This window comes from Lipophrys pholis, assembly GCF_963383615.2.
Source record: "Lipophrys pholis genome assembly, chromosome: 1".
In the NCBI taxonomy this organism is placed as follows: domain Eukaryota; kingdom Metazoa; phylum Chordata; class Actinopteri; order Blenniiformes; family Blenniidae; genus Lipophrys; species Lipophrys pholis.
Window position 1 is genome coordinate 30,384,341 of NC_137635.1, and position 14,342 is coordinate 30,398,682.

General features: G+C 35.3%; 1 protein-coding gene across 29 annotated transcripts in view; it reads left to right on the top strand.

Annotated features, from left to right (window-relative positions):
* The window catches only part of LOC308124156 (M1-specific T cell receptor alpha chain), a 55,250-nt gene extending 41,647 nt beyond the window's left edge, over window positions 1-13,603 (top strand). For 25 of the 29 annotated variants that reach the window (XR_013936276.1, XR_013936277.1, XR_013936278.1 and 22 more), the window contains 4 exons: window positions 11,933-12,136; window positions 12,238-12,279; window positions 12,372-12,479; window positions 13,355-13,603. Coding sequence is in view for 24 of the 29 variants with exons in the window: in XM_080486987.1 (XP_080343113.1) it covers window positions 11,933-12,136; window positions 12,238-12,279; window positions 12,372-12,479; window positions 13,355-13,356 (356 nt within the window). In the remaining 5 variants the exon portion in view is untranslated. Of the gene's footprint in view, window positions 1-8,571; window positions 8,751-9,569; window positions 9,655-10,084; window positions 10,140-10,793; window positions 10,916-11,932; window positions 12,137-12,237; window positions 12,280-12,371; window positions 12,480-13,354 lie in introns of those variants that run through there. The other 4 variants (XM_080486998.1, XM_080487004.1, XM_080486994.1 and 1 more) reach the window with 4 other exon arrangements.
* The last annotated feature ends 739 nt before the right edge of the window (window positions 13,604-14,342 follow it).

Below are 14,342 nucleotides of genomic sequence, written 5' to 3' on the forward strand. Positions count from 1 at the left end.
AACTTGGGGAATTCAAAGTTATTTTTTGGTTCTGGCAAGAAACTTTGGATTGAATCACGTAAGTACATGTTTAATAGTAAATCCTGACTCTTCAAAAAGCTGATGAATGTTCTGCTGGTAAACGAAGTAAGTTACTTTACCAAGTGATTTCTGTTACTCGTGTTACTGAGCGCAGCATTTATCGCTTTTAACTTTTTACAGGAAACAATTTGAAATGCTGGAACTGTAACTTCTATATACAAAACTTCAGTGATGGATGTTACTTAGATTAAAAGTGCAAACGTAAAATCCACGCAATGCGATTTCAATGTAAAACAATCTGCTCGGAACTAAAAAAACAACAAAATTACACATTTTTTCACAATTTTGAGTTCAAAAATGGGTTTGATTCAGTCAAGTTCTTACTTTTTTAAATGTCCTCAACAACACTGATGGAACTGCCAAACAACATATTCTATCCTAAATGACTAACCCTAACCCTTATGCTTTCAATTGATTATTTATTCACTATAGATCAATGATACAGTGGTATTGTTATTGCAAGTAATCATCTGTATCAAATCTCACACATTGAAGGTTTTCATCATTTAAATATCATTTAAATCTTATTTATCTGTTGATTCTGGCTTAAAACGGACAGTTCAATCACGTAATTTTTAAATCTATAAGAACTTTCTTTTAGTATATCCAAAAAGCTAATTTTAAGGTTAAAAAAAGTTGTATATTTCTGGCGGGATGTGGGTTCGTTTTTATGATCCAAACACACCCGAGGCCATTTTCCATTGAAGAGGAGAACGTGGTGTAAATGTAATGAAGACAAAATAAAATGTCAAAATAAGCTGGAACAAATCGCCATGAAGAAGATAATTATCTGACATATTTTGATGTGATTACCACCAAGAAATCCTCCCCTTAAGTGTGTTGTTTCATTTTTCTGAGTCTGCCTCTCCTTTCCTGAGCCACAGTTTATGTCGTTGGCTTTGATAATGTGTGAATGATTATGCAGCTTCCAAACTCACCTTTGGCTCCGGAGTCACGCTCACCGTTCAATCAAGTAAGTGATGTTTGTCACAGCAGATCAGAAAAATGGAATCCCTAAAACTCTTTTTTTAAATGTTCCCACCAAACTGTCCCACCTCCGTCATAAATTCCAATTTAGGCCCAAATCTGATAAAACAAGAAAGAATAAGACAAATACTTCCTGAGTAAGATTAAGTTTTGTTAGAATATCTGAGTGGATTAATGTTTGGAGCAGATTAATGTTTGGACACCAAACTAACCGTAGAGAACCATGAGTATTAAACATAAAACGTAATGGTAATACACAAATAAGATGTTCAAATTCTTTGCAGATGATGTTTTAATTGTTTGACGTTAATACTACTTGATAAACGTCCATTGTGTTCCTCAGTGAACCAAACTGAGTAGGTAGTTATTGCTGGGCTGAGATCAGCTGTGTGACTGATTCTACGGGAACATGGAAGCTGATTTTTGGACGCGGGACCAAACTAATAATAGAAAGCAGTGAGTATTAACAATATAACAACCTAGAACAATGGGACAAACACATCTTGAGGGTCAAATGTTGACATTTTACTGTATTATCAGATCCGTTTGAGGCTTTCTGGGGCTTTGGAATGATCTTTTTTAATCATAACTAATCACATAGTCACTTTTCCCAAAGTGGAATATTTTGGCTTTACTCTACAAATCCTGTAAAATTTATCAGATTGTTTGTGGATGATGTGTTTTAGTTAATTGCTGGGTTTATTCATGTAGTTAATTCTTAAAGTGGATCTAAGAATATTTTTTTTTCAAGTTGAATGTGACTGAAATAACAAAACAAAAAAATAAATCAAGGATAAAAAGTGGGAAATTGTAAATGTAATATCATGTTCTAAGTCTTAAAATGTTGTGTGAATCACTTCAGATAGATAATAACAATCAAAAACAACTTTACAATTTTGAAGAAAAATGTTTTTCTTTGCTTTTGAGTCAAAGCCTCGTATTGAAAACTGCTTCACATTCAGAGAATCTTCTGGTGAGAAGACTTTATTTGCGGATGATGTCTTTTTGTTTATTGTTAAAGTTCCGCAAACAACCCAATGTAAAGTCCTGAAAACAGAGACAATTGAAGTGATCAGATAATTACTAAGATCTTGAAAATGAATCAAACTGAAGATAAAGACCATCAGTAGCACCAATTCACTGGTTAATTGTTATTACAGCCGGTTTGTACATGAAACGTTTATTTATAATTCACTTTCAAAGTATTAGATGAAGGTTAATGACTATTTCTGCTCTTCAAAAGCTCCCAATAACATCTACACCTTTCAAACTTTTATAATACAAAACTCGTTTTATTCACTGGTGTAGTATTGAGTCAAGTCCAAAATAGGAGAGAGATCTAGTCCTGGGATCCAGTTCAGTTTTTGTTCAGGACAGAAACAGTGTGTGTCTACGAACCAGAAATTCATCTTCGGTAATGGAGTCAGAGTGACTGTCGAGGCCAGTAAGTACTGTGGCTTTGTTACTACTACGTGTTTCAGCAGTTTTATCCTCAAAAGAAAACATACAAGCAAACATATAATATAATCTTATGAAGGGAAATTACGGATAAACATTAAAAACTAAACGTATGTTTTACATATTTTTCAAAATAATTCTTGGAAATGTTTTATTACAGATGATAAACCCACTTTTGAAAGAACACGATGTTTCACATAATTTGTATGTATTTAGTAACCAAACAAAACCAACTGGACTTTCAGGATAATTTTCCAAACCTAATGCAACCCAACAACCAAAATATTTCAAACGGACTCCCTTTATCTGCCACTGCACATCCACTAATCAGCCAGAACAATATGATCACTTCAATAATATTGTTTTCAATAGACCCAATAGAGATAATCTGACTGACACTCAAAGGTTTGGAGAAAAATGGACACGGAAAGAATAAGACAAATACTTCCCGGGTGAGATTAAGTTTTGTTAGAATATCTGAGTGGATTAATGTTTGGAGCAGATTAATGTTTGGACACCAAACTAACCGTAGAGAACCATGAGTATTAAACATAAAATGTAATAGTAATACACAAATAAGATGTTCAAATTATTTGCAGATGATTTTATTAATTGTTTGACGTTAATACTACTTGATAAACGTCCATTTTGTTCCTCAGTGAACCAAACTGAGTAGGTAGTTGTTGCTGGGCTGAGATCAGCTGTGTGACTGATTCTACGGGAACACGGAAGCTGATTTTTGGACGCGGAACCAAACTAATAATAGAAAGCAGTGAGTATTAACAATATAACAACCTAGAACAATGGGACAAACACATTCTGAGGGTCAAATGTTGACATTTTACTGTATTATCAGATCTGTTTGAGGCTTTCTGGGGCTTTTTCCAAACCTAATGCAACCCAACAACCAAATTATTTTAAACTGACTCCCTTTATCTGCCACTGCACATCCACTAATCAGCCAGAACAATATGATCACTTCACTAATATTGTTTTCAATAGACCCAATAGAGATAATCTGACTGACACTCAAGGGTTGTGCTTGGAGAAAAATGGACATGGATGAAACGTTTACTACCAAATGGATTACCTGGGCTGCCATGTTAAGGAGATAATCAGCTTGTTGTCATCATGATGTTAGGATTGTGTACTTCACAGTTCTCACAACTATTAGATTACAGCAGATTATCCTCATCCTCAATAGATTCATGGTCCATCACTTTATTTTAGTTATCTTAATGTGACTGTTGTTTTCCAGTTTGTACAACTCTTTTATGTTGATTCCTTCATCACAATAATTTCCTTCATTTGTGATTCATCTGAATACCGTCCTTCTAACTAAAAGCTACCTGCTATTTTCTTTCTGAAAATTTTACACAACTGACAGCTGTGATGTGATTCTTTATTATCTCAAATACAGTCCAGTTTGTTTTTCTTAGAATATTTTCTGTCATGCATTTGACTTGGTAAACATGTTAATTACTCAAATTAACACCTTTGTAAACAGTATCACGTTGGTCACTTCATTAGAGAGAAGCACAACCACTCCGTGTTAGGTCATTTAAAGCATGGCCACTGTTGATTGTTCACTCACTTCTAATTGGCGCCATGGTGAGAAATTACTACTTTTTTATTCAGTTTGAAATTTGTAAAATATGTTTGATCACTATAGTAGCTAGTCATCAGTCTGCAGTGGTTTTCGATGAGTGTGTTTCCAGTGGGTCACTGATGGATTGAAGTTGCTCTTCAGCTCTGGAACAACTCTGCATGTACACGCAAGTAAGATAGTTTTCTGGTCCTTTTGTAAGGAAAATAAATCAAACTCATTTAAAAAAATTGTTTTACAAAACGAGATATTAGTTTCAGGGGAACATGGCAGCTATACTTTTAAAAGACTGTGATTCCTATAGATAATATTTGTATTTCCAGGTCCATTACTAAGTGTTGATCATCTTATAATAGTTTAGTAAAACATTCTGTCTTTAGATGGTTATAAACTTATTCATCATTGTCACTGTATGCAGATGATGTGATGTAATTTAAACCAAACCAGAAATGTATACATTGGAGAAATTCCTTACAGAATAATTCAATAGGTAACATTTATGTTAATCTACTACAGATAAGCTGATAAATTTGCGCCTTTTTTCAACTTTTTATAGTTTTGATTTGAGTTATGAACTTCAAAAATGCTTGTTGTAGTTTGTTCTATGCAGATGATGTGATATAATAATTATTCACATTGTATTGACATTTAAAAAGACGGAATGGAGCACATAATGTTCTTGCTGTTGAGTATATATCTGACTGGAGTGTCTGTGTTTAGTTTCACATTTTATGATTGTCAGAATGATCACAAAGACGTTTTTATTGCCAGACGTTTCCAAAGGGGAACTGAGGATCACGGACTGCATGAAGTTGTTTGGATTCAGTTTTTAGTTTGTAGCTGCACATTGTGTGACTGTGTCTGGTTCCACAAAAATCTACTTCGGAGCAGGAACTAAAGTATTTATTGAAACCCGTGAGTAAAATCTGAATAATTTCCTTCTAACAAAAGTTTTCTGACTAACCTGCCTTTTTTTTTTCTTTCCTCAAATTTTACGCAACTGACGGTTGTGATGTGATTCTCTAATATCTCAAATTCAGTCCAGTTTGTGTTACTTAGAATATTTTCTGTCATGCATTTGAATTCGTAACATTTGTAAATAGTTCAAACCTGGTAGTTAGTTCATGCTGGTTAATTCTTAAGAGAGAAAAACAACCACAACATGTTAGGTCATTTAAAGGTCGATTTTTCACTTCCAATTCTTAGAAATCTCTAAAACATCTTAGAATTACAGAACATTCACAGTACATCTAATTACTTACCTCACGGTGACAAATTGCTACCTTTTTTTTAGTCCGTTTGAAAATTTGTAAAATATGCCTGAGGTTCGATCACTATAGTAGCTAGTCATCAGTCTGTGTTGGTTTTCGATGAGTGTGTTTCCAGTGGGTGACTGATGGATTGAAGTTGCTCTTCAGCTCTGGAACAACTCTGCATGTACACGCAAGTAAGATAGTTTTCTGGTCCTTTTGTAAGGAAAATAAATCAAACTCATCTCAAAAATATCGTAAAAAAACAAGATAGAAGTTTCAGGGGAACATGGCATGTATACTTTTAAAAGATAATGCTCTATTTATAGATTCATATTTGTTTCCAGTTAAAATATTATGTGTTCATCATATATTCTTATAATACACTAATTTACAAAAACAATCTTTAGGTTTTAAAGTGGTTGCTGCATCATTGTATGTAGACGATATGATGTATTTCAAATGAAACAAAAAATGTGTACATTGGAAGTTCCCCACAGAATAATGCAAAAAGTGACACCTATTTCAATCCATTACAGATGAGCTAAAAAATGTGCACCTTCTTACCAGTTTAAAAAACATACTTTTACGTTTAAAAAAATACTTTTAGCTGAAGTTATGAACGTCAAAAATGCTTGTTGTCTGTTTTATGCACAAGATGTGACCATTGTTATTCACGCAGCACACAGGGTTCATGCTGTTGTGTATAAATCTTACAGGAGTTTCCGTGTTAAATTCGACATTTTGTGACTCTGGAGGAATGATTTAAATAGACTTTTCATTGCCAGACGTTTCCAAAGGATCACAGACTGTATGAAGCTGATGATTCCGTTTTTAGTTTGCCGCTGCACATTGTGTGACTGAATCTGGGTTCAGAAAAATCCACTTTGGAAAAGGAACCAAATTATTCATCGAAACCTGTGAGTCAAATTCAATTCATTTCTTTGACATTGTTCTTTATTCACTCTTTATTTATTGTTATTAATTTTACACTTTACATATTTCACATTGTGAATGGTCAGATTGTTGTGATACGATATAATACGTGAACAATACATATTGTCTGATACATGTAGGCTTCTGTTTGCTTAATCACAGATTACACATCATTTAAAATATTTGGATCACAATATAATTGCTGTAATTGTGGTACAACATTTCTTAGATTGTCCTCTAAAGCTTTGAAGAGATTATTGTTAAATGAAAGTTTCGGAGAAAACATGATGCAAATTGCAACATTTCTGCATTAGCTCTACTATTTTTATTATGTACTTCACTGTACCTCCAATGAAATCAAAGTTTTAATCAAAACTCTTAGTAGTATAACTTGGGCTCTGGGTTCTTGATCAGCCTTCCTGAAGTGTGTGACTGGAGGTGGTAGCCAAAAACTAAACTTTGGATCTGGAATCAAACTAATTGTCCTTGACAGTAAGTAAAGACTGCTTGAAGATGATGCTTTTCATTTGCAGTGAAGTCTTGATTGAATCCAATGTTCTGTCTTTGGTTAGTTTACATGCTACAAAATAAAATGGCATCTGTCTAAAATACTGATTTTGACTAACTTTGGATGGTAGAAACTGATTAAGTTAATTAATTTCAAACACAAAAGTTATTTCATACCTCATTAGCCACTCACTTAGTTTAATGGTCTATAATAAAAACAGTCTTTGTTATTTAGTGTGGAATTTTTTCTTTTGGGGATCTGTAGTTTTTATTAATGTAGCTGTATTGAACTCCAAATCTAAAACAGAATTAAACTAAGACGTTGTAATGTCTCTAAGTCCTCTGGGAAGATGTACGTTATTGTGTCGCCTTTTTAAACGGTGCGACTACGTCTTATCAAAAACTCCTGTTTGGATCTGGAACCAAACTCATCGTCCACGACAGTGAGTCAAAACTGCTTTTCTACTAAATCCCAGGTGACAAAAATCTTCAAAAATATAAGAAAAACAAAGAACTAACATTTTCATTCAGTCTTAAATAATGTAAAACACCTATGTATTTAAATATGTCATGCATTCAGAGTGTAATGTATAAAAACACATCAAATGCAGAGTTCATGTGTGTTTGAGTCAGGTAACAGTGTTACTTACATTAACACGTCTGAATATAATTACTTCATTAACTTACTCATTAAGACACTAACACAATTTCTTTGTTGCTCAGAACAATACTGTTCTCTGTAAATTCCACAAGAATTCTTAATATATTGGACTCAAATGCAAAACATTTTCTTTATATTATAACCTAAAACTTACGACTTGCAATGTTATGAATAACTAATGTTAACAGTTTCTTTTCTTAGTTTGAGCTGCTTCTTGATACAGTATTTACATTTTATCTTTATGTTAATGTGAATGATTTAGAAAGAATTTAGCTGAATTCCTCAGTCTATTTGTCCTGGAGGGGGATCATTTGACAATTACTTTGGGAATATATTTAGTGTAATTTGTTAGTTTTAAGTCAGAATACAACTGTAAAAAGCAACTAGTGGTGGGTGAATATGATCCTAACAACGGCATAAATAGTATAACTTTTGGAAAAAAAACTGTCAATCAGCCAACCACACGTACATTCACCTCTTTTGGTCATTTAAAAGCTGCAATTAACTGAATACACGTGTTTGCGATGTGCGAAGAAACAGAGGTGTTCAGCCAGTTCATTCAAAAAAGATACAAAATTCATGCCGACTGCAATGAATTCTAAAAATTAAAAAAGCTAAATATCTACATTTTTACAAACCTGCTTCATTATCATTTTATTGTCCAGATAAGTAATCGAGTCCATATTGAACATTAATAATATTTCTAAACAAAAAGCTGCTGTTGATCTCTCAGTAAATAACCATTGTTGTAAATGATTTAGCTGTTTTATTTATAGATCGAATCAAATCAAACTGGAAAATTGCAGTATTAAGTTCAGTAACATTAAATAAAGTAAACCATGAGAAAGTGACTGGTTTCCAGAAGCAGCTTGAGAGTTATTGACCAGCAGTCCTGAGCTGTGTGACTGGATCTGGTCTGCAGAAACTTCATTTTGGACCAGGAACTAAACTCATCGTCCAACAAAGTGAGTTCAAGTGTTTCTCAGAATTGAATTATTAGAATTTAATGGACAATAATAAAAACACAGTACTTATTAATCACTGTGGAATTACTATTTTTGGGGGTGAATCTGTAGTTATTATGAATACAGCTGTATTGTAACACAAAACCTTAAATAGAATAAAACTAAGAAGCTGTAATGTGTCTAAATGCTTAAGGAAGAAATGTGTGTAAGTTATTGTTTAGCCTTTCTAAACGGTGCGACTGCGTCTGGTTATCAAAAACTCCTGTTTGGATCTGGAATCAAACTCATCATCCACGACAGTGAGTCAAAACTGCTTTTCTACTAAAACCCTAGTGACAAAAACCTGCAAAAATATAATAAAAACAAAGAACTCACCTTTTCATTTAGTCCTAAATAGAGTAAAACACCTATTTATGTAAATATCTCATGCATTCAGCGTAATGTATAAAAACACATCATCGGCATACAGTTAATGTGTGTTTGAGTTAGATAATAGTGTTACTTACATGTTCAGTGTGTGTACGGTATGTCTCATTGCTTCATTAAGTTAATCCAGATGATCAATGTACATGTTTTAACTTAAAATCTTGTGACTCATGGTGTTATGAATAACTGAGGTTCACAGTTTCTTTTCTCGGTTCAAACTGCTTTTTGATATTTACATTTTATCTTTATGTTAAAAGGATTTACGAAGAATTTAAAGTCCTCAGTCTATTTGTCCTGGAGGGGGATCGTTTCACAATTATTTTGTGAATCTATTTGTTGTAATTCTTTTGTTTTAAACAAAAACATAACTGTAAAAACTGAACGTATTCTCTGATTGTAGGCATGAAACATTATAACTGAAAATTTCTCCAAAGTAAGTGACCAACTTGAATCCAACATAATCATTCATGTAAATACTGCAACCATATTTAGCCAAATTTAAATGTAATTATAAAACACATTTACAAACACCTCTAGCTGGACAGGTTATTTAAAGATCAAATAGAATGCATACAAATGAAAAGAATATATATATATATATACATAAAACCAAACATTGTGTTGCACAGTGAAATGAAATACAATCTGATCAAATTAAAAGACTACAGATGACGATGAAGTGTCCGGAAGGTTTTAGAGCTGACAACATGCACAGTGTGAATGACGCTACGAGGAAGATCCTCTTTGGGAGAGGAGTTGAACTTTTCATCCAAGATAGTAAGAATTACACTATTTATTCCTTTTTCTTTGTTCACAAGGGAATTTTCCTGTCGGATCAATAACTGAGGTTGTTTATTTGGATAAAATGTGCCTCCTTGAGTTCAGCTACAATCAAGTTTCTTGCTTGTCATTGCACATTTTATCTTGCCCATAGTCTCGTCACACGGTCCGTCTCATTTCTGTATCCAATCGCAGAAAAATGGCAGCGCTGTCGTTCAAAGTGTTTATAAACCAGTTAAATATTTAGTATTTCTTTGACGACACTTGACGTGGAACTGACTCTCCAGCACTGGAATACGCCCTGCGTTATTACCTGAGCCATGAAAAGGTTCTTTACTGTGTAAAAGATGGTTTTAGTTTGATGCGAGTTGGATTGAGGGAAGCAGTGAGAGCCGGTTGTTGCTGAGCCGTCGTGCACAGTGTGAATAGCAACAACAGGAAAATGGTTTTTGGTTCAGGAATTCAGCTGCGGGTTCAAACACGTGAGTAGAAAAGTTTTTAAAGTTGAACGTTTCCAGCGCCTTGTTTCTTAAATCATACATTCCTACACTCTGGTTTGGTTCATCGACTGCTCCGCCGACCAACAATAATTTGTTGAGAAGAGTTTTATTCGATTTTCTGGACAAAATGTATTTCAGGAGAGGAACTGGACTTGACGTAAAGGTTTTAGCGCTATTTATTACAAATGTAATCTTACTGGATCTAAATAGTTATGTTGTGAGTCTGAACTGAGGGCAAAGAAAACTTTTGCGACAAATCTCTGTCACCACAGAAGAAACAAATGACCATTGAAGTTATTCTGCTGCGTTATTGACCTCATGGTTACCGTGTCTGTACTGTGTGACTGATGGACGAAACTCCATTTATTCTGCTTGTCATCGGTACTCCCATAAAAACACAATGCACTTGCATATCTCTATTTGTAATGTACAGTACATTCGGTGTGGTCTACGTTAAATGTTGTGGTTTATATTGAAGTGATCAGAATTCCACAAACAGGCACCTGAACTTGTGAAGATGGTGAACCTTGGATTGTAGTTTGTCCTGTTGACTTCTTCACATAACTCAAACTTCACATGTATTTTCACATGAGAACTTACAACATTACATATACAAGTTAAAGGCTAGTATGCAATATTATTAAACTCACTTTAAGTAAAGTGTCTGGAAGGTTTTAGAGCTGACAACATGCACAGTGTGAATGACGCTCTAAGGAAGATCCTCTTTGGGAGAGGAGTTCAAGTTTTCATACAAGATAGTAAGAATTGCATCATTTCTTTCTTTTTTTGTTTACAAGGGGAATTTTCCTGTCAGATCAATAATTGGAGTCTGTTGTTTTGGATAAAATGTTCCTCCTTGAGTTCAGCTACATTTCCTGCTTGTCATTGCACATTTGATCCCACTCGTAGTCTCGTCACACGGTCCGTCTCTTTTCTATATCTAATCACAGAAAAGTGGCGGCGCTGTTGTACAAGGTGGTTAAACGCCACAGAAACTGTCGGCGTTTCTTTGGCGACACTTTGACCCAGGGTCAGGGTGAGACGTAGAACTGAATCTCCACTGGAAAACGACGGTGTCATTAACTGAGCCATGAAAAGGTTCTTTACTGTAGAAGAGATGGCTTTAGGTTGATGCGAGTTGGACTGAGGGAAGCAGTGAGAGCCATGGTACAGTGTGAATAGCAATAACAGGAAAATGGTTTTGGGTTCAGGAATTCTGTCCACACCCATCTGTGATATTTCTTCCACTAACAAGTGTGATGCTGAGTTTGGCCTGACTAATGACAAAGAGAACCTGCTTTCTGGAGCGCTTGGGAATGAAACGACAGACTTGTCATCACTTATCGACTAAAATCGAGCAGAATCTTTTGCTTACGGATGTAACTTGAGTTTAATGCTTGAATCAGACTGACTCCAACAGTGCAGACCACACTACACTAGTACAGCTCTGTGTTTATCATTGAGAAAACCCAATAAAGGAAGTAACTTTGAAAAATAACCAGTTGATTTTCTTTTTCGAACTGTCAAAAAAGGTAAAAACTGTATTCAAGTCCAACTTTGAAGTAACTCAAACTGCCCAGACCATGAAAATCTGAGTGAAGTGTGGAATCTCCAGTGGAGCAGCTGCTTCGGGGGATTTTGCTCATGTTTCAGTCACAGTGTCACAGTGACTCACCTTCCTTCGAAATGATTTCCGCTTTGTCTTTGGCTTGAAACACCTTTTGAAGCATATTGTCCCGCGGGCTAAAAACGTATATTTCTTTTGTGTGTTTCAGGTACACCCAGTGACCCTACTTACTACAAAGTGGCAAAAGACAATGTCACAGCATGCTTGGCCACTGGTTTCACCAATCACAAAGCAGCTGAGACACACCCGCGGTACGATGCAGTGTTCAACCAGACGGCAGCCGTCAGACCTGCAGACTCTTCTTTCTACAGCCAGGTCTTCTTCCCGGATGATAATAGTGACAAATGCGAAGGTACGCTTCAATTACACACTGAGGGGGTGGAGGTTTAGGCTTTATTTGTTGAACCACGGAGGAATTTTGAATCAACAAAAGTCCATTTGTTTGTCTTTCAGCCCCGGATAAACCTCATGTACCTGAAGACACTTTGGAGTCAGGTGTGTTTTCTATACCGACTGATCGGTTCACTCTGCCGTTGGCCGCTTGTCGTGTACGTAGGCTAACGTTTGTGTCTCGCTGCTGTTTGTAGATGCCACGGTGAAATTGGCGGCTCTGATCACACTGGGCCTCAGAGTGATCTTCATCAAGACCGTCGTCTTCAATGTCCTGATGACTCTGCGCCTGTGGATCAGTCAATGTGAGTATGTGTGTCCTCAAAACCCTGTCTTCTAGTAATGTCTTTATAAACATAACATTTCTAGACTTCTGGTGGATTTCTTGGTGTGCTCATCAACAGACTGTATTTGTCAAAATGAAATTTGACTGCAGTGCTGCAGACATTTGGATAAAAACAGTCGACAGAAAAATAGAATAATATACATAAACATACATACACATCTGCTTCTGTTTAAAAAATGCATAAAATAAACATATACGTCTAGGAATACCCCAATACCTGTCTTTTATAGTATGAGTATGAGTACTAATCTTTAGCTATGTACCGAGTACTGATACAAGTACTTAGTAAAAGCCATTAAACCTAATTCATACTCAATACATAAATGATATGCAAAGGCTCTCGACTTTAATCATGTTTAGCATGTAGCATCGCTGCCGTGTGAGTCCCAGAACTCTTTAGCATTTAGCATGCAGCACCATTGAGCAGTTAAACTACTGAGGGCTAACTCTGCTGGTCCAAATATCTCCGGTGATGAAGTTGCCGGAGTTGTTCGAAGCATCTTTCTCCTCATCTTCAGATTTTGTCAGAACATAATTTACGACCATTCCAATCAATTTGAAAGAATCTCAAAAGGACAGACATAGAATGAGGTTTCTTGCGTACTCAGACAATTTTGCTGACAAATGACGTCACGTAATACTCGTTGGGTTGTAAAGGATGGATGGTTGGATGGATGGATGGTTGGATGGATCGAGGGATCTATGGAGGGATTGATGGAGAGGTGGAATGATGGAGGGATGCATTGATGAATGGATGGATGGATGGATTCATGTGGTCATGAAACCCTCAGACTTTCAGAATTCTAATACTTTTTTCTGTTTTGTCTTCGACAGAATCACGGAGGTGACGCTGGAGATTTTGTGTACAAAAGTTTCTCACCACACCATCGCTCCTCGCACTCTGGGACAGGCGGGCAGTTTGTCTTTAATGTGGATTTCTTGTCATATACGTACATATAAACATATATTCACTGCTGTTTGTCATGTAAATACGATGGGAATATTAACAAACTGATTGTACTGCTTTGTCTTTGAATATACTGTGACTGTATGTGGCTTTGTTCTAATAAAGACTGAAAACCAGACTGAGAGAAACTCGTGTTTTATATTGGCTTCACATCTGATATTGTTTTGGCGACACAGATTTGTTCATTATAGCCACAATTCCATATATTTTTTTAATGAATGGAGGTTTAATTCCCTCTTTTTTTTTAAGGAACATGCCCTTTTCCTCAAAATATCAGATTTGTGTCATTAAATCACAGAGTTGGAAGATATATTGTGAAAATAATTAAGGTGATGTCAAATCGAACAAGAGCCATCAGATTTCTGCCCTCTGCCAAGTGTCGACATGGAAATTACACTAATTCCACATCCAGATCAACTGCCTTTATTCATTTATTCTGTTTGGTCATCCCTTCATTTTATTTCATAATTTCAAAGAACACATGCTAAGACAATATATTCTGACCTTCCATGTTATCATCTGAACCCTGGTTGAGAATCCTGGTTTATTATGGAGTTTCACCCACAATGCACTTGTTATTTAAAGTGACGGGGTAAGCATGTGACAATATGTAGCGAAATGACAATTTGTAACAATTATTTTTGATCTGGATCATCAAACAAATGTAATGGATTCTTCCTTTGATCAAAATGCATCTTTGTACCAATTCCTTTGATGATCTGAACTCTCATTAGTTTCTGAGATATCTTGTTAACAGACAAACACAAAAGTAAACTTGGGTGATCTTGACTCAAAACCAGTAATATATATTAAAGATATAGTTTTCAAGCTACCAAACATCTTGAAGGCTGATTT